Here is a 22,427-nt window from a genome sequence, read left to right on the forward strand (position 1 = left end):
ATTCATTGAATCTGAATTTATAGCACATATGTCGTAGATATTTCCTAATATGGCTTTATATAAACATTTGTCTTCTGCAGAAGAGCCAGAGATTGATCTTGATGTTGTACTCAGGACTTCTATAACAGCAAAATCAGGTGAAGATGTAGAAATTCTGATACCTTTCAAAGGACGTCCTACTCCAACTGTTACCTGGAGAAAGGATGAGAAAAATATAAATATGGATGAAAGATATGTCATCCATAATACAGAATCTTCAACAGTTCTCACTATTCCTGAGATCCACCGTGACGATGCAGGCAAGTATGTTTTGACAATCGAAAATGGTGTGGGTGAACCCAAATCAACGTTCATATCTGTGAAAGTCCTGGATTCTCCTGGACCTTGTCAGAAATTGCATATTAAGCACGTAACCAGAGGCACTGTCACATTAGTTTGGGAGGCACCTCTTGTTAATGGTGGTGCTGAAATTACCAATTATGTAATTGCAAAGAGAGATGCCACAAAGAGAGCCTGGTCCATTGTCACTAATAAATGTTCCAGCACAACATTTAAGATTACTGACTTGTCAGAAAAGAACGCTTTCTATTTCCGAGTATTGGCAGAGAATGAAAATGGATTGGGAGAGCCATGTGAGACTTCAGAAGCAGTGAAAGCCACTGAAGTACCAGGACCAATCAAAGATCTTGCAATGCTGGACTCAACAAAGTCTTCTGTTACATTACAATGGAACAAACCTGACTATGATGGAGGTAGTTTAATTTCAGAATATGTAATTGAAAAGAAATTAAAAGAAGCACAAGAATGGTCACCTGCTGGAATTTGCAAGGTCTGTATATTTGAAATCACCAATTTGAAGGAGCTAGCAGAAATGGAATTCCGCGTTTTTGCTAAAAACGAAAAGGGATTAAGTGATGGTGTTGTTACTGGACCTATCACTGTAAAAGATTATGTCATTACACCTGAAGCAGACTTGTCTGATATACCAGGAGGACAGATTAGTGTGAGAATTGGACACAATGTACATATTGAACTCCCATACAAGGGTAAACCACGACCAACTCTTCAGTGGCAGAAGGATAATATTCCATTGAAAGAAAGTGAACACCTCCGGTATAAGAAAACAGAAAACAAAGCTATTTTAAGTATTAAGAACATCAAGAAAGAAAATGGTGGGAGGTACACCTTAATTCTTGATAATGCAATTTCCAGAAAAGCATACAGCTTTACTATAATCACATTGGGTCCTCCATCAAAGCCTAAAGGACCAATTAGGTTTGATGAAATTAAATCTGAAAGTGTCGTAATATCATGGGATGCTCCTGAAGACGATGGAGGAAGTGAAATTACATCCTATAGTGTTGAAAAACGTGAAACTACACAAACCAGTTGGAAACTGGTTTGTTCTAGTGTGGCCAGAAGAACATTTAAGGTTACCAAACTGGTGAAAGATTTAGAATATCAATTTAGAATTTGTGCTGAAAACAGATATGGAATGAGTCAGCCTCTTACCTCAATGGCTGTTTTGGCAAAACATCAGTTCAGGCTTCCTGGTCCACCTGGAAGACCTGTCGTATACAATGTTACTTGTGATGGCATGACAATCTCATGGGATGCACCGGTATACGATGGTGGTTCTGAAGTCACCGGTTATCATGTTGAGAAGAAAGAAAGAAATAGCATATTGTGGCAAAAAGTCAATACAATGCCAATTTCTGGCAGAGATTACAGAATTTCAGGACTTATCGAGGGCCTGGACTATCAGTTCCGAGTATATTCTGAAAACTCAGTTGGATTGAGCCCTGTGAGTGAACCAAGCAAATACACTTTGGCTGTCTCACCAGTTGGTAAGTAATACATTCTTGAAAAGTATTATACTGAAGTCATTCATATGTTTAATTCTACTTGTGTAAGAGCATAAAAGCCAATATTGACTATTTGTGTACTTTATCAGATCCGCCTGGTATACCGGACTATATTGATGTGACAAGGGAAACTGTAACACTTAAGTGGGATCCACCGCAACGTGATGGTGGAAGCAAGATAGTGGCCTATAGTGTTGAAAAACGACAAGGAGGTGGCCGTTGGCTGCGATGCAACTTTATTGACATTGCTGAATGCCAATACACAGTATCGGGTCTTAGCCCTGGTGATCGTTATGAATTCCGCATAATTGCAAGGAATGCGGTTGGAACAGTCAGCCCACCATCTCAATCATCAGGACACATCATGACAAGAGATGAAAGCAGTAAGTACTAAATAAAAAACACTTGTGTGATGTGCGGCATTGTAGATCAGTGTTATGTCATTGAAGTATTAACTTGGTAATTACTCAAAACTTTCTTTCACAGTACCACCATCCATTGAATTTGGTGCCGAACACTTTGAAGGCTTGACTGTTAAAGCTGGTGACAGCATTCGGCTCAAGGTGCAAATTAAAGGTCGTCCTATACCACAGGTGACCTGGTACAAAGATGGAAAGGAAATTGACAAGAAATTGACAGTAGATATCACAAATGTTATTGGGTCCAGTTCACTCTTTGTTAGAGACAGCAGCCGAGATCATCGTGGTATATATACTGTGGAAGCCAAGAATGCTTCAGGCACCAAGACAGCTGATATTCATATCAGAGTTCAAGGTATTTGGAAAAACCTAACTTTTGAACCAGTTTATTCTTTTTCAGTTGTTTGTATACTATTCTTAAGGATATGCGTAATTTAATTCTTGTTGAATCATTTGCTTGTCACTAACAATTCTGATTTTATTTAGATACTCCTGGACCACCAATTGGACCTATTCGATTTAGCAGCATTACTGGTGAGAAACTTACTTTGTGGTGGATTCCCCCAGATAATGATGGCTGTGCTGTCATTACTCACTATGTGATTGAGAAACGAGAGACGAGTCGACTTGCTTGGGCATTGGTCAGTGATACCTGTGAAGCCTGCTCATTTACTGTCACCAAGCTGATTAAGGGGAATGAGTACCAGTTCCGCATCTCAGCTGTCAACAAGTTTGGTACTGGCAGACCCATAGATTCAGAGCCAGTTATTGCACAGATACCATACAGTATGTGTATTTCAATGTTTATAATCTTTAGCTAATAAGACTTTGCTTTTCTGAAACATTTACTAGTTACAATTTGTCAGACTAGTCCTTATTCAGGAACTTCTTTTCTCGTTTGTTTCACAGCTGTACCTGATGAACCTGGTACTCCAGAACCAACTAATGTTACAGGACAAACTATTACCCTTACATGGGCAAGACCAAGATCAGATGGAGGAAGTGAAATTAACCACTACATCCTTGAACGCCGTGAGAAAAAGAGTATGCGATGGGTCAGAGTTACTAGCAAGAGACCCATTATCGAAACCAGATTCAAAGTACCTAACCTCCTGGAAGGGAATGAATATGAATTCCGCGTAATGGCTGAAAATAATGCTGGAGTCAGTCCCCCGAGCGCTGTGTCCAGACTTATTAAATGTAGAGACCCGGTTAATCCACCAAGCGCTCCTACAGTTGTCAGAGTCACAGATACAACAAAGACATCTGTTAGTTTGGAATGGACTCAGCCTGTGTTTGATGGTGGCATGGAAATTATTGGCTATATAATCGAAAAGTGCAAGGCTAGTCTGGAAGATTGGCGTAAGGTCAATGTAGAAGCATGTGTCAATACCAAGTACACAGTCACGGACCTGGAACCTGGTGAAGAATATAAATTCCGTGTCTGCGCTGTTAATGGTGCAGGAAAAGGAGAAAGCTGCGAAGTTTCTGCACCAGTACAAGCAACAGATAGGTTAACTGCACCTGAAATTGACATTGATGCTAGTTTCAAACAAATACATATTGTTAGAGCTGGTGAAACAATTCAGTTGCATGTTGCCTTCCAAGGCAGACCAGTTCCTGTTGCCACTTGGAAAAAGGCAGATTCTACAATTGGGATACATGTTGATATTAATACAACAGAAACAAGCAGCGTATTAATGGTGGAGAATTGCAACAGGTACGATGCTGGAAAATATACCCTTACTCTGGAAAACAGCAATGGCAGCAAATCAATTACATTTACTGTTAAGGTACAAGATACTCCTGGTCCACCAGGACCAATTACTTTCAAAGAAGTTACAAGAGGTTCTATGACATTAATGTGGGATGTTCCTATTCATGATGGAGGTTCACGAATTCACCACTATGTTGTGGAGAAGCGTGAAGCCAGTCGGCGTAGCTGGCAAGAAATCAGTGGAAAGTGCACTCGGCAGATCTTCAAGACACAAGAACTTGCAGAAGGAGTACCATATTTCTTCCGTGTGATGGCAGTAAATGAATTTGGTATTGGTGAGCCAAATGAAATGACAGAGCCCATTGTCGCCACCGAAGAGCCAGCACCACCTAAGAGACTCGATATTGTCGACACAGGTAGAACCTTTGCTGTCTTGGCTTGGTTGAAACCAGAGCATGATGGTGGCAGCCATATTACCGGTTATCTAGTGGAGATGAAGCAGAAAGGTTCAGATCATTGGGCTGAAGATGGCCATACCAAAAACCTTACTCTCACAGTTGATGGACTGGTTGAAAATACAGAGTATGAGTTCCGTGTCAGAGCAAAGAATGACGCTGGCTACAGTGAACCAAGGGAGGCATTTTCTTCTGTTATTATCAAGGAACCACAGATAGAGCCTAAAGCAGATTTATCTGGTATCGCTAATCAACTGATTACATGCAAAACAGGAAGTACCTTTACTATCGATGTGCCTATTAGTGGACGTCCTGCTCCTAAGGTTATGTGGAAGCTTGAGGAGATGAGACTTAAGGAAACAGATAGAGTTACGATCAAAACAACAAAAGAGAGAAGTACACTGACAGTGAAGGATGCAATGAGAGGTGACTCTGGAAAATATTATTTAACACTCGAAAACACAGCAGGAGTAAAGACCTTTACCGTAACTGTTAATGTCATTGGTCGGCCGGGCCCAGTTACTGGTCCCATAGCCATCTCATCCGTTTCTGCAGAGTCATGTGTACTGTCATGGAGAGAACCTGAAGATGATGGTGGCAGTGAAATCTCCAACTACATTGTAGAAAAGCGTGAGTCTGGTACGACTGTATGGCAGCTCATCAATTCCAGTGTGAAACGGACTCAACTTAAAGCTACTCACTTGACAAAGTATATGGAATACAGCTTCCGTGTCTGTTCGGAAAACAGATTTGGTGTCAGCAAGCCATTGGAATCATTGCCTGTGGTTGCTGAGCATCCATTTGGTAAGTAAAATATATAAACTCTTAAAGTGTAATGCACACATATAAAATTACTGTAAAAGAATGAAACCCGAGAAACTTATAAATTGTTTTTGTTTTGTACATAATATAGTTCCACCAAGTCCACCAACCAGGCCAGAAGTATATTTTGTATCTGCCAATGCAATGTCTATTCGATGGGAAGAGCCATATCACGACGGTGGAAGCAAAGTTACAGGGTACTGGATTGAAAAGAAAGAGCGTAACAGCATTCTCTGGGTGAAAGAAAACAAAATACCATGCATCGACTGTCATTACAAAATTTCTACTCTAGTGGAAGGCTTGGAGTACCAGTTCAGAACTTATGCAATGAATGCTGCTGGCTTGAGCAAAGCTAGTGAAGCTTCTAGACTTGTAATGGCTCAGAATCCTGTTGGTAAGTACATTCATAAGTGTAAGAAAAGAGATCATACGTTTTGCAATTGTTGCCGTCTCTTTTGCAAATAGCTACAAATTAAAAGTTAACTTTATTTTTGTTTGTATTTATAAAGATCCTCCAGGTCAACCAGAAGTAACAGACGTTAGCAGGACTTCAGTTTCAATAAAGTGGACTGCACCAGTGTATGATGGTGGAAGTAAAATTGTTGGATACATCGTGGAACGCAAACCATATAATGAAACTGGAGATGGTCGCTGGCTTAAGTGCAACTACACCTCTATCTCAGATACCTTCTACACTATTTCAGGACTTAGTGATGCCGAAGTGTATGAATTCCGTGTTTTAGCCAAGAATGCAAGTGGAGTAATTAGTGTGCCATCTGAATCCACAGGACCCGTCACTTGTAAAGATGAATATGGTATGTTAAAGTCAGAAATACATCAGAGACTTAATAATGGTTTAGATCTCTTTATGAAGTGAAGTAAGTCATTTTTTTAAATATTACTTTTTTTTTGTTTGTATTTACAGTACCACCCAAGGCTGAACTAGACAGCAGGCTACTTGGTGACATGATAACTATAAGAGCTGGGTCGGACCTGGTGCTTGATGCTTTCATTGGTGGGAAACCTGACCCTAAGGTCTATTGGTCAAAGGGAGATAAAGAACTGGAGCTGTGTGAGAAGATCTCTCTTCAGTACACTAACAAGCGTGCTGTTGCCATTATCAAGTTCTGTGACAGAAGTGACACTGGAAGATACACATTAACTGTGAAAAATCCAAGTGGAACTAAGACTGTGTCTGTAAATGTTAAAGTGCTTGGTAGGTTTTCTGTTACAAAATACTGTGAATACTTTTGGAAATGCACTTTAAAGTAAAAGCTGTTTGCAGGTTATCTTGTGTCATAACATTTTGTTTCAAACTCTGTTAGATTCGCCTGGTCCATGTGATGGCCCACTCACCATTAGCAGACTGACTGAAGAGAAATGCACTCTGTCATGGAATATGCCTTTGGAAGATGGAGGAGCAGCAGTTACACACTATATTGTTGAGAGGCGTGAGACTAGCAGACTTAACTGGGTGATTGTTGAAGCTGAGTGCAGTTCTCTTTCTGCTGTTGTTACAAGACTTATAAAGAACAATGAATACATTTTTAGAGTAAGAGCTGTTAACAAGTATGGACCTGGTGTACCACGGGAGTCTGAGCCTGCCATAGCCAGAAATACATTCAGTGAGTACTATTTGATACATTTCTTTTATACTTCAAAATATTATTTATTAAATTAATATGGCTAATAAGCTACTAAATAAATCCAACAAACTTTAATTTTTAATAGCGATTCCATCACCACCTGGTGAACCAGAAGTTGTTGCAGTTGGAAAAGAGCATATTATTATCCAATGGTTGAAACCTGAAACTGATGGTGGAGCTGAAATTAGTAACTACCTTGTGGATAAACGTGAAAAACGAAGTGTGCGTTGGACTCGAGTAAACAAAGATTTTACTATTTATGATACAAGGCTCAAAGTTACAAATCTAATGGAGACTTGTGAATACCAGTTCCGTGTTACAGCAGTAAATGCAGCTGGTAACAGTGAGCCCAGTGGATCATCAAGTTATATTCTATGCAAAGAACCAACATGTAAGCATTAGATTTTAAGTTAATATTTTAACGTCCCTTATAATTGAGAATATACAAATACTTATGAGGTTTATCTTTTGAAATTCAATACAGATACACCTGCCCCACCTTCTGCACCAAGAGTTGTTGATTCAACTAAACATAGCATTAGCCTAGCATGGACAAAACCCATGTATGATGGAGGTTCTGATATCATCGGCTATGTTCTTGAAATGAAAGAGGAAGCCATGGAACAGTGGTACAGAGCACATACTACAGCCAACATAAAGAATACTGAATATACCATTACAGGTCTTACAACTAACAGAAAGTACTGTTTCAGAGTTGCTTCTGTCAACATTAATGGAATGAGTGATTTCAGTGAATCATCTGCTGAAATTGAACCAGAAGAAAGATTAGGTTTGTAGCATGTATACAGGCAATTCATTTGATTTTGCAAATTTTTACAGTTCTCTGAGAGGATTTTTAATGTTTGCATAAAGTGTGCATGTGTATACTGAAAACATATCAGCATTAAATTGTAACTGAAGAGCAATCTAAAACTTAAATACCTAAAATCCTAAGAAATATGGTCAATGAGATTTTCATTGTTGTTACACTTTTGATGGTTTTATCTGTGGAAGATATTGTTTATCATCTCTTTTCCACTCTATGTTTAATTTTTCTAGAAATTCCAGACCTTGAGCTTTCAGACGATCTCAAAAAGACTGTTACAGTTAGAGCTGGTGGTTCTCTCCGCTTAATGGTTTCAGTCACTGGCAGACCTACTCCCGTGCTAACCTGGAGTAAGCCTGGTGTTGATCTACGCCATCGCGGTATTATTGACATAACAGATTCTTACACACTGCTGGTAGTTGACAAGGTCAATCGCTATGATGCTGGAAAATACACCATTGAGGCTGAAAATCCCTCCGGCAAAAAGTCAGCAACCATAGTTGTCAAAGTATATGGTAGGTGGAAAAATAATGCTTTAAGTCTTTTTTTCCTGTTGTCACTGTTGGCTTTTTATAGCATACAAACAAAATGCTACAAAATAAAATATCTGCTCAATTCTCAGATACACCTGGCCCCCCTGCTGCTGTAAATGTGAAGGAAGTCTCAAGAGATTCTGTTGTTATCACATGGGATGTTCCAACAATTGACGGTGGAGCACCAGTAAACAATTACATAATCGAGAGACGTGAAGCTGCAATGAGAGCATTCAAGACTGTGACAGTTAAATGCAGCAAAACAATTTATAGAATAACTGGACTTACTGAAGGGACAATGTATTATTTTAGAGTTTTGCCGGAAAATATGTACGGTATCGGTGAGCCATGTGAAACTGCTGATGCGGTGCTTGTCTCGGAAGTTCCTATGGTTCCACAGAAATTGGATGTAATTGACGTCACAAAATCGACAGTCACGCTAGCCTGGGAAAAACCACTGCATGATGGAGGCAGCAGGCTGACTGGTTATGTTATTGAAGCATGCAAAGCTGGCACAGAAAGGTGGATGAAAGTTGCAACTCTCAAACACACAGTTTTTGAACATACTATACTCTCTCTCAATGAGTCTGAACAGTACCTGTTCAGAGTTAGAGCCCAGAATGAAAAGGGTATCAGTGAACCAAGAGAGATTGTAACTGCTGTCACTGTACAGGACCAGAGAGGTATGTGTACGTTTAAACTGATTCTTAGTGTCTATATTGTAGTTAGAAATAACAAGTATTAATATGCAATCGTGTATTTTAAATGTAAAAACAGTTTTACTAAAAAGAGTTCTGGCTTTTATTTTCCTTCTTACAGTGCTACCAAGCATTGATTTGGCTGGCATACCGCAAAAGACATTCATTGTAAATGCTGGCAGGCCTATTGAACTATCTATTCCAATTAGTGGCCGTCCACCTCCTGCTGTTTCATGGTATTTTGAGGGAACAAAACTAAAAGAAAATGACCGCACGGCCATAGAAAGACTTGCCAAAGTAGTTAATCTTTCTATACGTGAAACTACCATAGATGATACTGGAGACTACGTGCTTGAGGCAAAAAATGTCGCTGGTACAGCTACTGAAACCATCAAAGTAATCATTCTAGGTTAGTATTTCTCACAAACTCTCTTTAAAAAGAAAACAATTGTGTTAGTGTCCTGTTTGTGGTGCTTTGATCATTTTTCATGTCGAAGATGGTTGTCATTTATACTAGTGTACTGTTTGTGGTGCAATAATCATTTTGCAAGTCTTGTGTAACTGTATTAATTTACTCTCAGATAAACCAGGACAACCTGCAGGCTCAATCCGAATTGATGCAATCGATGCCACTACAGTCACCATCAGTTGGGATCCCCCAGAGAAAGATGGTGGTGCTGCCATTAGTGGTTATGTAGTAGAGCAACGTGATGCTCATCGCCCAGGCTGGCTTCCAGTGTCCGAATCTGTTACTAGGAACACATTCAAGTTTACTCGATTAAATGAAGGCAGTGAATATGTCTTCCGTGTGGCTGCCACAAACCGCTTTGGTATTGGATCATTTTTACAGTCTAGCATCGTGGAATGCAAGAGTGCCATAAGTAAGTTTATGTATTTTACTAGCAATTAAAGATATCATGATATTAAGTTGCAGACCCATTTCACCTTCAATCCCATCCTATGACATTGTAATCTCTTGATTGTGTTATTAATAATAGATTTCAAGAATGGAAATTATGATAATTAAACAATGATTAGACTCAGTAATTAGACAAATGTTCAGACCTGCCAACTTTCGCAAATTTATGCAAGAGATACAATTTCTATGCAAGATTAAGTCCATGTCACGATCTCACAGGAAGGCTGTGAAGTCTTCAGGTTTTAAAAGTTGTGTGTATCTTGAAGTAAAATTGAGGTGAACATAATGTTTCTGTCCTCTGTTGCATGTTGATGCTCAAGCACTGCCACAATGCCTTCTTCTGTATTTCAAAGTCTATTACCATAGCAACTTGAATCACATGGACGTTGTATCCCAGAGATACTGATTAGCTATTCTTTAAACTCTCTCTTACCTTGGAGATAAACAGCCAGTTTAAAGCACAACTATTCACATATAACATTGTCTTAACTTTGGAATTTTTTTCTGTCCCAGTAAATCAGTCTTGGGCTCTCTTTAATCTATCACAATCAAACTACCCAAGTTTGCTGCCTGGTAAACTTCAGGACAGGTCATATGAGCGTCTTATTTTACCTGAAAGACACTGCCAAAACTTTACAACCCTATAAACCTCATCAATGAAACAGAGTCTATTATATAGAAATAAGTTGTTCAGACAAACTGATCCCTTTATGTTTTCATGTGAACCTCCTCCCACCGTATTACAGCTAACCCTATCAGCAAATCATTCTAGTTCTTCCTGTACTATGAATTGTATTTATGATTGGGAATACCATATTGAAAGAATGATGGAAGCTTCTGGAATAGTAACGTATCAATGAAATTTGATAAATATACAAGGAACAAAAAAGAGGTTAAGGGGCGAAGTAGAAGAAATGTGACTAATTGGATGACTTTATCAGCGCAGCACAGTAGGCCAAATGTATCATTCTATTAATACACCCAGGGATAATAGCATTTTAAAGAATTATTTTCCTGTAAGAATTCTGGATGGAATAACACATGTTTTGTGACAATCTGTTGCCCATTTTAGATCAAATATACCACTAATGAGACTTGTAACCCAATGTCAATCCATATTGGTTTCTGTTTTTAAAAAAAGGCACTCATGGTTTCTCTATTGAATTTCCCACTTTTGAAGAAACTCTTCCTAGATTTATCATATGTTGTGTTGGTGTAACTTAAATGTTTCTTTTGCTGTTAAGAGGACTGTTTCCTGAGCCAAAAGAACTGATTTTTCAAAAATCTGAATCAGTATATATCTAAGAAATATTTTGTGCATCATTCCCACATTAATCCCATATGTGCGATAAAGTGCATTCATCCCTCTTTCCCCAATAGATATACCTGCACCTCCTGGTACTCCTCACGTGTTTGATGTCTCTCGTGACGGCATGACAATTACTTGGGAACCACCAATTGAAGATGGAGGTTCGGTGATCAACGGGTACATAATTGAACGGAAAGAACTAAAAGCTGACCGATGGGTGAGAGTTAACAAAGTGCTTGTGACTATGACAAGATATCGTTCCACTGGTCTTATAGAAGGATTGGAGTATGAACATCGCGTGACAGCTGTGAATGCAAGAGGTCCAAGTAAACCCAGCAGACCCTCCAAATCTGCAGTTGCTATGGACCCAATAGGTAATGTCATACAATGTCAAAAACTAACCAACAGATTTCCATTTTTATAAATTATTTCCACAACTAAAATTGTTTTGTTTCTAGAATATTTAAGGAAGATACTGATCTTTACTGTGGTACTGGGTTACCAGACTTGAAAGTATTAATGGTTAATTCTAAATATGAGTAAAATTGTAAAGCACTCTTTATTAAATATTCTGTATCAATCACTTTACATAATTTTACAGTCACAGTTTTGATTTCCCTTGTTGTTAAAGTTGGAAAAGCATAGCGGCTATATGTAAACTGACTTCATTATTCAAAGTTCTTTAAATGTTTTGAATAATTTACCAAGGGTAATGATGCTAAATGTATTACTTCACCGTAAACCTAATCATGATCGACTAACGTCTCATAAACCAAAGAACAAAGCTCAACTTTTCCATCTGCTTAATTTGCTCACAACTTTAAATTGCTCGGTACTTTGTATAAATGTACATGATTATACTATTTACAACAAGAAATGAATCATTTGTTATGTTATATAGATCCACCTGGCAAACCACAGAATCCAAGAGTTTCAGACACAACAAGAACATCTGTATCTGTGGCTTGGAATCCACCAGAAGACGAAGGAGGTTCCAAGGTCACAGGGTACCTTATTGAGATGCAGAAGGTTGATCAATATGAATGGACTAAGTGCAACACTACTCCAACAAAGATCTGTGAATACACACTGACTCATATGCCACAGGGAGCTGAATACAGGTTCCGTGTTATGGCTGTTAATGCCGGTGGTCCTGGTGAACCTGCTGATGTGCCAGGAACTGTAAAAGTTACTGAAATGCTTGGTGAGAAATGCTGAAATTGTTATACCTCATGTCCTATTAGTTTTGTGTTATTTAGCTGTTCCACATTTTAGGCTCTGTTCTAACCTACAATTGATATTATTAACAGTCAAGTCTGTTGAATTATAATGTGAACATTCAGAGTTGTCAGCAATCCAAAAATACCAACTAACAGTCTGAAAGGGAATTTCTAGCCTCTGATTCACTTGCTGCGATATGATTTGTATTTCCTTATCAGAAAATCGGTGCATGCAATTGCTGAAGTGACAAAACAAAGTCATCTTGAAGTTCAGATATCTTCAATGGTCATTAGTTAAAAAGGCTTTTAAATGCCATTTCCCATCCATTTGTAGTTGAACCCACAATGATGAAAGGTTCAGTGTGAGGGGCTGGGGCCTGCAGTATGCTTGCAGCCAAGTATGCACTTTTGAAGCACTTCCCATGTCATATCTGAAAAGCACCTAAATTGGAAATGCCATGTTTTGAACTGACTTGATTAACAATATAGGTAAACTGAGCATAGGATGTCTCAGTGTATGATTTGGATTTTTATTTATTAAAGTTGGATTTCTTTTCTTTTCAGAATATCCTGATTACGAACTTGACCATCAATACCTTGAGGGTCTGATTGTAAGACAAGGTGGGGTGATCAGGCTAACAGTGCCCATAAAAGGCAAGCCTATTCCCATCTGCAAATGGACAAAGGAAGGCCGTGATATTAGCATGCGTGCAATGATTGCCACTTCTGACACTCAAACTGAACTTGTAATAAAGGAAGCAGATAGAGACGATTCAGGCACGTATGACTTGATTCTTGAAAACAAATGTGGCAAAAAGACAGCGTATATTAAGGTGAAAGTCATTGGAAATCCTGATCCTCCACAAGGACCACTCGAATTTGATGATATTCAAGCTCGTTCTGTTCGGGTCAGTTGGAGACCTCCTGCTGATGATGGTGGATCTGATATCGTTGGCTACATTGTTGAGAGACGTGAAGTACCCAAAACAGCCTGGTATACGGTTGATTCCAGAGTAAAGGAGAGTTCTATATTTGTAAAAGGCCTGAAGGAAAATGTGGAATACCACTTCCGTGTCTCTGCTGAAAACCAGTTTGGTATTAGCAAAGCTCTAAAATCAGAAGAGTCGGTTATACCAAAGACACCACTAAGTAAGTAGAATAATGTTTATTTTAGTCTTAAGGTAAATGTTACGTTATCTTACCCTTGAATTTAAAAGCTTAATTTTTCACACACTAGCTAATTCAGTACTGTCATTCTAGATCCTCCAGAGCCTCCAAGCAATCCACCAGAAATACTAGATGTCACCAAAACATCTGTCAGCCTGTCCTGGTCAAGGCCAAGGGATGATGGTGGATCACGTGTCACTGGCTATTTTATTGATCGCAAAGAGTCTACCACAGATAAATGGGTGCGGCAAAACAAGACCCAAATTACCACGACAATGTATACTGTTACTGGACTTGTTCCAGATGCTGAATATCAATTCCGTATTCTGGCACAGAATGACATAGGTCTTAGTGATCCAAGCCCACCATCTGATGCTGTCCTATGCAAGGATCCATTTGGTAGGTTTAATTGCTTTTATATAAATCCATTGTATGAATAGGCGGTTTATAAATATCAACTACAGCACAATTGCTAGATCTTAATATCATTATATTTAAGTAAATATAATTTGAACAATTATTTTTCACAGATAAACCAAGCCAACCTGGAGAGATTGAGGTGATTTCTGTCATGAAGGATAGTATCACTATAGAGTGGGAATGTCCTGAATGTGATGGTGGCAAGGAAATTATTGGTTACTGGGTTGAGTATCGCCAGTCTGGTGACAGTGCATGGAAGAAATGTAACAAGGATCGAATAAAAGACAAACAATTTACACAGGGTGGTCTTCTGGAAGCCACAGAATATGAGTTCAGGGTCTTTGCAGAGAATGAGACTGGCATTAGCAGACCTCGTAGAACCCTCATGGCTATCAAGACTAAACTGACTTGTATGTACTTTATTCATTTTTCAATATAATCTATTCTTGTCTTGTTAGAAATGACTCCTGCTCATGGCCTCTTTTATCTCACCAACAGCTGGAGAAGAACCATGTATTAAACAAGAAATTGCTGAAGTTATTGCTAAGCTAGGTGAGCCAGCTAAACTGACCTGCCAGATCATTGGTAGACCACTTCCTGAAATTAGATGGTATCATTTTGGAAAAGAATTGCAACAAAGCCGCAAGTACAAAATGAGTTCAGATGGACGTAATCATTCCCTTACCATTATGACGGATGATCAGGATGACGAAGGTTTATATACATGCAAGGCTACTAATGATGCTGGAGAAACGGAGGTCAGTGGTAAAGTGTTGCTCGAGGCTACTCCACAGTTCCACCCTGCGTTCCCATTGAAAGAGCAATATCTTCTCGGTGTTGGTACAAGTCTTCGCATTCATGTTATATACATTGGGCGTCCTGTGCCTGCTATTCGCTGGTTCCATGGAAAGAAACCCTTGACGGATTCAGATAACATTTCAATAGAAAACACAGAACACTATACTCATCTTGTAGTGAGAAATGTTACTCGAAAGAATCATGCTGGAAAATATAAAGTGCAACTTGGCAATACATTCGGAACAATTGATGCAACATTTAATGTTGAGATCCAAGGTAATGTATGGTAAAATTATATTGTAGATATTGTGAGATAATTTAACTCAAATAGTATATCTAATACCATCTACATTTACTTATAGATAAACCAGATATGCCAGAAGGACCAATCGCAATTGATGCTTTGCTGAAGAATTCTGCAGTAATCAGTTGGAAACCGCCACTTGATAATGGAGGTGCTATGGTTACAAACTACATTGTGGAAAAATGTGAAGCCAAGGAAGGTGAAAAATGGCACCTAGTGTCATCCTCGATTGCTGGCACATCTTGTAGAATTGTAAATCTCATTGATGGTGCTGGTTACTACTTCCGAGTTTCTGCTCAGAATCAGTTCGGCATCAGCGAACCATTAGAGGTTTCCTCTGTTGTCATCATCAAGAGTCCATATGGTAAATATTTACACAAATTAAGTTGTTACATGTCCATCCTCTTCCTGTATCTTGAAGTGTAATATATACGCGTTATTCCTCCCTGCAGAGAAGCCTGGAATACCACCTAAGCCTGTTGTAACTGCGGTCACAAAGAATTCTTGTGTAGTTTCATGGAAACCACCTGCCAGTGATGGTGGAGCAAAGATCAGAAATTATTACCTTGAGAAACGAGAGAAGAAACAAAATAAATGGATCGCTGTAACAACCGATGAAATACATGAAACTGTTTACTCTGTAAAAGGCCTTATCGAGGGCTTGGAGTATGAGTTCCGTGTCAAATGTGAAAACCTTGGTGGTGAGAGTGACTGGAGTGAAATATCTGAACCCATGGTTCCAATGTGTGATGTACCCATCACAGCACCACAGTTCAAAGAAGAAATACGCAATTTGAGTGTGAAATATAAGAGCACTGCCACTTTTGTTTGCAAGGTTACTGGTCATCCTAAACCTGTTGTGAAATGGTTTAAACAAGGGAAGGAAATAGAGCCTGATGGTGAAAAATTAAAGATCCAAGAATTCAAAGGAGGATACCACCAGTTGGTAATTACTAATGCCACAGGAGACGATGCCTCTGTTTATCAAGTTCGAGCAGTCAATCAAGGAGGTTCCATCTCATCAACCGTCTCTTTGGATGTTGATGGTATGTATCACATAATAATTACTTAAGCATGCTGTATTGTGGCAAGAAAGTATATTTCTATAAACATATGGTATGCAGTCAACCTTGGGTTAGTACAAAATGGATCAACCTCTCATTTTGCAGCCAGTGATTTTCTTTTATATTCATTTACCTTTCAATTGAAATCAATGGAAACAAAAAATGTGGATGGACATAAAACTGTTGCTCATTTTGCTCCTGAGACTAGCTTTGTCCATGATCCGTTCATTGTTTTACATCGTATTACTGCCTTTCAGTATTTATATTCATTATTAAAACTTTTCCTTCTGTTTCCAGTTCCTGCCAAGATTCATCTACCCAAGCATCTGGAAGGCATGGGTGCAGTTCATGCTCTCCGTGGTGAAATAATAAGCATCAAGATTCCTTTCAGTGGCAGGCCTGATCCCGTAATCACATGGCAGAAGGGTCAAGATCTTATTGATAATGATGGTCACTACCAAGTAATAGTGACAAGATCGTTTACATCTCTTGTGTTCCCTAATGGAGTTGACAGAAAAGATGCTGGTTTCTATGTTGTATGCGCCAAGAACAGATTCGGCATTGATCAACAAACAGTCGAATTGGATGTGGCTGATGTGCCTGACCCACCAAGAGGACTTCAAGTCAGTGACATTACACGTGATTCTGTCGTTTTAACATGGAATGCCCCTGCTAATGACGGTGGAAGCCGAGTGATTAACTATGTTATTGAAAAATGCGCAACAACAGCAGAGATGTGGATTCGTGTTGCACAGTCACGTGATACGCACTACACTGTTGTGAATCTCTTTGGCAAGACCAGCTACCAGTTCCGTGTGATTGCTGAGAACAAGTTTGGCCAGAGTCAGCCATCAGACCCAACTGAACCTATAATCACTAAGGAAGATAAGACGAGAGTCCTGAACTATGATGAAGAGGTTGCTGAATCACTAGAGATTACCACATGCAAAGCAACCCATTCTACTATTAAAGAACTTCACAGTCGATTCACAATTGCTGAAGAGCTGGGGCGTGGACACTTTAGTATTGTCCATCGGTGTATTGAAAATACTAGTAAGAAAACTTACATGGCAAAGTTTGTTAAAATAAAGGGTGCTGATCAGGTGCTGGTGAAGAAGGAAATTGAAATTCTTAATATTGCTAGGCACAAGAACATCCTTTGGTTGTATGAATCATTTGAAAGCCTTGAAGAATTGGTCATGGTCTTTGAGTTCATTTCTGGTCTTGATATCTTTGAGCGTATTAATACAACCACCTTTGAACTGAATGAAAGAGAAATTATCATTTATACCCGCCAGATCTGTGAAGCACTAGACTTCCTACATAGTCAGAACGTGGGCCATTTTGATATCCGACCAGATAATATAATCTTCACCACAAGAAAGAGCTCTTTTATTAAGATTGTTGAACTTGGACAGGCCAGACAACTCATACCTGGCGATAATATTAGACTCCAATTTACTGCTGCAGAGTATGCAGCCCCTGAACTCCATCAACATGACATGGTCAGTTCAGCTACTGACATGTGGTCAGTGGGTGTGCTTGTGTATATACTTCTTAGTGGTCTGAATCCATTTTTCGCTGAAACAAACCAACAAGTTATTGACAAAATTATTCAAGCAGAATACAGCTTTCAGGATGAAGCTTTCCAAGATGTTACCACTGAAGCTCTAGATTTCGTAGATCGCCTTTTGGTCAAAGAAAGGCGGGCTCGGATGACAGCTGCTGAAGCTCTTGAACATCCATGGTTGAAACAGAAGACAGAAAAAATGAGTACCAAAGTAATTAAGACATTGAGGCACAGAAGATACTATCAGACCCTAGTTAAGAAAGAATTGAACGTTGTTGTGTCTGTTGCTCGAATTTCTTCTGGTGGAGCCGTAAGAGTTCAAAGAGGAGTTACAGTTGCGAAAGTTAAGATAGCTCCAATTGACATTGGTCCAATTACTGGGCAGATAATGCATGCTTTTGCTGAAGAAGGTGGCCATGTCAGGTATGCCTGCAGGATGGAAAATTATGATCAATCTACCGAAGTCACTTGGTACTTTGGTGTCAGGCAACTGGAATCCAGCGACAAATATGAAATTACGTACCAAAATGGTTTGGCAACACTGTATGTTAAAGACATAAACAAGACAGATGATGGCACATACAGATGCAAAGTTGTAAATGACTATGGTGAAGACAGCTCCTATGCAGAACTGTTTGTAAGTGGTGTCAGGGAAATGCGTAAATTCTACATGGAGCGCAGGGTGAAGAAAGTAAAACGTAAAGTTGACACTATGAGGCTCCTGGAGAGGCCACCAGAGTTTACCCTGCCTTTGTATAAGCGCACTGCATATATTGGAGAAGATGTCAGATTTGGTGTTACTATAACAGTTCACCCTGAACCACGAGTAACTTGGTTGAAATCTGGACAGAAGATCAAACCCGGCGAAGATGACAGAAAATATACTTTTATATCTGACAAAGGCCTTTATCAACTGATCATACACAACCTAACAACTGATGATGATGCTGAATACACCGTACTGGCTCGCAATAAATATGGTGAGGACAGCTGCAAAGCCAAATTAACAGTATTACCTCATCCACCTGCAGCAGATACCACTTTGAGACCAATGTTTAAGCGCTTGTTGGCAAATGCAGAATGTATGGAAGGCCAAAGTGTTCGTTTTGAATGCAGGGTGTCTGGCATACCACCTCCTGCTCTGAAATGGGAGAAAGATGGACAGGCTTTGGCACTAGGTCCAAATGTTGAAATTGTCCATGAAGGTTTGGACTACTATGTTCTGCACATTAGAGATACTTTACCAGAAGACTCCGGCATTTACAGAATCACCGCGACTAACAGTGCTGGATCTGCGAGCTGCCAGGCCTATCTAAAAGTTGAACGTATGACCTACGTCAAGCGTCAGTATGAGAGTGAGGAGGAGCGGCGGCAACATGCTGAGAAGCAAATGAGCAAGACTATAAGAATGGCTGAAATTCTTGCAAACGTTGAAGCAGTTCCACTGACGGCAGTAGCAAAGCAAGCTCTGCGAGAAGCTGCAATAATGTACAAACCAGCTGTCAGCACCAAGAACGTAAAAGGTGAATATGAAATTACAAAGGTAGAGCAACAGAAGGAAGAAAAACGACTTCGCATGCCTTATGAAATTCCAGAATCTCGTGTGCATGCAGCAAGTGCAATTGAAGAAGATAAAGAGATCAAATATTTTGTGCCATTGTCTGAAATGAAATGGTACAGGAAATTGAGAGATCATTATGAAATGCCAGGGCCTATAGAGAGAATTGTAACAAAGCGACCAAAACGAATCCGTCTCTCAAGATGGGAGCAGTTTTATGTCATGCCTTTGCCACGTTTTACTGATCAGTATAAACCTAAATGGCGCATACCAAAAATATCACAAGATGATCTTGAAACAGTTAGACCAGCTCGAAGGCGCACACCATCTCCTGACTATGAAATGTACTACAGACCAAGAAGGAGATCACTTTGTGATTTGTCAGATGATGACTTACTCCGTCCTGTTGATGAGTACCTTTCAATGAAGAGAGTAGAAGAGGAAAGATTACGCCTTGAGGAGGAACTTGAATTAGGATTTTCTGCTTCACCTCCAAGCCGCAGCCCTCCACGTTTTGAACTGTCAGCACTTCAGCAAAAATTTCAAAAGACGCAGTTTGCTACAGCAGAAGAGGCGGAAAAATATAGAAAATACCAAAGATATCACATCCCTTCCAAATATGAAGCTGGCCCAAGTTATATAGATCTCCGGCAACGCCATGAGAAAGCTATTTATACACCACCGAAACAAAAGCAACGAATGATAGAAGATAGAGAAGACGAAGAGCTACTTCGACCAATTGCTACAGTCCAGAAATTGTCTAGCTACCAAACAGAGCTAGAGCGTATGGAATATGAAGAAAAACTAAGAATGCAAAGTCATCGAGAAAGAGCAATTTTAGTGACAAAATCAGAAGAAGAAGAACAATCCATCGAAGTTAAGCAATACACTCGCAGAGAATCTCCACCTGTCTCGAAGCTTCTGCGAAGAAGAAGATCGCTTTCCCCATCTTATATTGAATTGATGCGACCAGTATCTGAACTAATCAGAACCCGACCGCGCCCTGCAGAATTTGAAAGCGAAGGCCCAGAAAGAAGATCTCCTACCCCAGAGAGAACACGTCCGCGTTCACCAAGTCCCGTGTCTCGAGAGAGCTCACTTTCACGCTTTGAAAGGAGTGCTAGATTTGACATCTTCTCCCGCTATGAATCAATGAAAACTGCTTTAAAGACAAAGAAGACTTCAGAAGGGAAGTACGAAGTTCTTACTCAACAGCCTTTCAGCCTTGACCATTGTCCACGGATAACTTTGAGAATGCGTTCTCATCGCATCCCTTGTGGTCAAACTACCAGATTTACTCTAAATGTTCTGTCCAAGCCAAGAGCTGAAATTAGCTGGTACCACAATGGTAGAGAAATTCAAGAGAGCGATAAGTATCATTTTACTGATATGAACGGGGTGCTAACACTGGAAATTCGGGATTGCCAACCTGAAGATAGTGGAACCTATCGCGTTGTTAGTTCTAATTACAAAGGAGAGGCTTCTGATTATGCAACACTAGATATTACAGGAGGTGACTATGTTACCTATCTATCTCGCCGTAAAGATGAAGTGCAACCAAAATTAATTGTGCCGGAACTAACAAAAACTGATTTTTACCAATTCTCTGCGTTCAGAAAATCAACCGAAATGGAGGAGGTCAGTGAGATGAGGGAAACTAAAATAAAAGAATCAGAAATAAGAGAGTCAATCGGTTCTGAAATTTATGCTACAAAAGAAACATCGCTTTATGCATCCAAGCGAACTCATGCCGCCAGAATAATAACAAAACCACAGTCAGTCACAGTAACAGAGGGAGAGTCTGTTAGATTTTCTTGTGGCTTTGATGGTGAGCCAACACCCACTGTGACATGGATGCATGCCGGGAGAACAATGACATCCTCTCGACACTTATTTATCATGACAACACAGGTTAAATCTACCTTTACGATTTCATCAGTTCAATCTTCTGATGAAGGAAGTTACAAAATAGTGGTGGAAAATTCCGAAGGAAGAGAAGAAGCACAGTTTACTCTGACTATCCGAAGAGCTGGAGCAAAAGAAGTCGGTAAAGTAAAGATCCCTGAACCTCGTACAAAGTCTGCAGAGGCAACGAAGGCTCCCAAGAGGGTCAAATCACCGGAACCAGTCACCTCTCCGCCAAGAGTTAAGTCACCTCCAACTCTCAGAACACCTTCCGTAGACCGAGTAGAGATCCCTGCAAGCACTCCACCTAAGATTTCTCAAGATTTGAAAGCTGAAGTTGCTGAAGATGGTACAGTAAAACTGACGTGTGCTGTTGAAAGCACAGTTCCAAATGTGAAAGAATTAACTTGGCTCAAAGATGGGCGTAAAGTAAGGGAGAATAGTCATTACAAATTGGAATATGCTGCTAATGGAGTCTATAATCTCAATATCCATGGAATTAATGCAAGTGACGAAGGTGAATACACTTGTGAAATCACTGGCGAAGGTGGTGTATCCAAAACCAGTTTTTCCTTCACTGGTCAAGTATTCAAAAACACTGTTGCCAAAGTGGCCAAGATAACTGAATCAAAAGTGGCTGTTCAGAAAAAAGCTGCTAAATCATATGGAAAAACAGAGGTAGTTCAGGAACAAGTTGTGAAAAAGGAACTGAAGACAGCATACACAGAAATTACAGCTACACGGGTACAAATGACAGCAGTTGAAGGCCAGAAGGCCGTACTTAAGGCCAACATACCAAATGTTTCTGATGTGAAATGGGTTTCAAATGGTATAGAGCTTTTCAATTCAGAAGATTATCGATATGGTGTATCTGGAAATGACCACACATTAACCATCAAAAAGATCAGTTTCAGAGATGAGGGCGCAATCACCTGTGAAGCGAAAACGGAGCATGGAATAGTCAAATGTCAATTTGATTTAACAGTTAAGCATAAACAATCAAATGCTCCAGCATTCATTGCACAGCCCAAGTCCCAAAATGTTAATGAAGGTCAAAATGTGTCATTTACTTGTGAAATATCAGGAGATCCTTCTCCAGAGGTTGAATGGATGAAAGACAACCATCCTGTAAGTACCTAGGGTTTCTTCTCGTTTATCTGGTTGTCCAATTCAAATTATTTTAACATGTTCTTTGAAAAATAATGAGCTTGT

The 22,427-nt window shown here is 39.6% G+C and overlaps 1 protein-coding gene across 1 annotated transcript in view; it reads left to right on the plus strand.

The window, feature by feature from the left end:
- Positions 1–22,427, plus strand: part of ttn.2 (titin, tandem duplicate 2) — a 339,406-nt gene that overhangs the window by 314,761 nt on the left and 2,218 nt on the right. The window contains exons 255-278 of the mRNA XM_059647196.1: positions 81–1,847; positions 1,955–2,248; positions 2,352–2,639; positions 2,771–3,070; positions 3,194–5,260; positions 5,370–5,672; positions 5,788–6,093; positions 6,204–6,494; positions 6,604–6,903; positions 7,010–7,315; positions 7,409–7,714; positions 7,984–8,265; positions 8,373–8,966; positions 9,103–9,390; positions 9,563–9,862; positions 11,281–11,583; positions 12,111–12,413; positions 12,994–13,578; positions 13,690–13,995; positions 14,127–14,426; positions 14,515–15,090; positions 15,177–15,482; positions 15,571–16,164; positions 16,480–22,343. Coding sequence (XP_059503179.1) covers positions 81–1,847; positions 1,955–2,248; positions 2,352–2,639; positions 2,771–3,070; positions 3,194–5,260; positions 5,370–5,672; positions 5,788–6,093; positions 6,204–6,494; positions 6,604–6,903; positions 7,010–7,315; positions 7,409–7,714; positions 7,984–8,265; positions 8,373–8,966; positions 9,103–9,390; positions 9,563–9,862; positions 11,281–11,583; positions 12,111–12,413; positions 12,994–13,578; positions 13,690–13,995; positions 14,127–14,426; positions 14,515–15,090; positions 15,177–15,482; positions 15,571–16,164; positions 16,480–22,343 — 17,129 coding nt within the window. The remainder of the gene's footprint in view (positions 1–80; positions 1,848–1,954; positions 2,249–2,351; positions 2,640–2,770; positions 3,071–3,193; positions 5,261–5,369; positions 5,673–5,787; positions 6,094–6,203; positions 6,495–6,603; positions 6,904–7,009; positions 7,316–7,408; positions 7,715–7,983; positions 8,266–8,372; positions 8,967–9,102; positions 9,391–9,562; positions 9,863–11,280; positions 11,584–12,110; positions 12,414–12,993; positions 13,579–13,689; positions 13,996–14,126; positions 14,427–14,514; positions 15,091–15,176; positions 15,483–15,570; positions 16,165–16,479; positions 22,344–22,427) is intronic.

Source organism: Stegostoma tigrinum, chromosome 7, assembly GCF_030684315.1.
Source record: "Stegostoma tigrinum isolate sSteTig4 chromosome 7, sSteTig4.hap1, whole genome shotgun sequence".
NCBI lineage: Eukaryota > Metazoa > Chordata > Chondrichthyes > Orectolobiformes > Stegostomatidae > Stegostoma > Stegostoma tigrinum.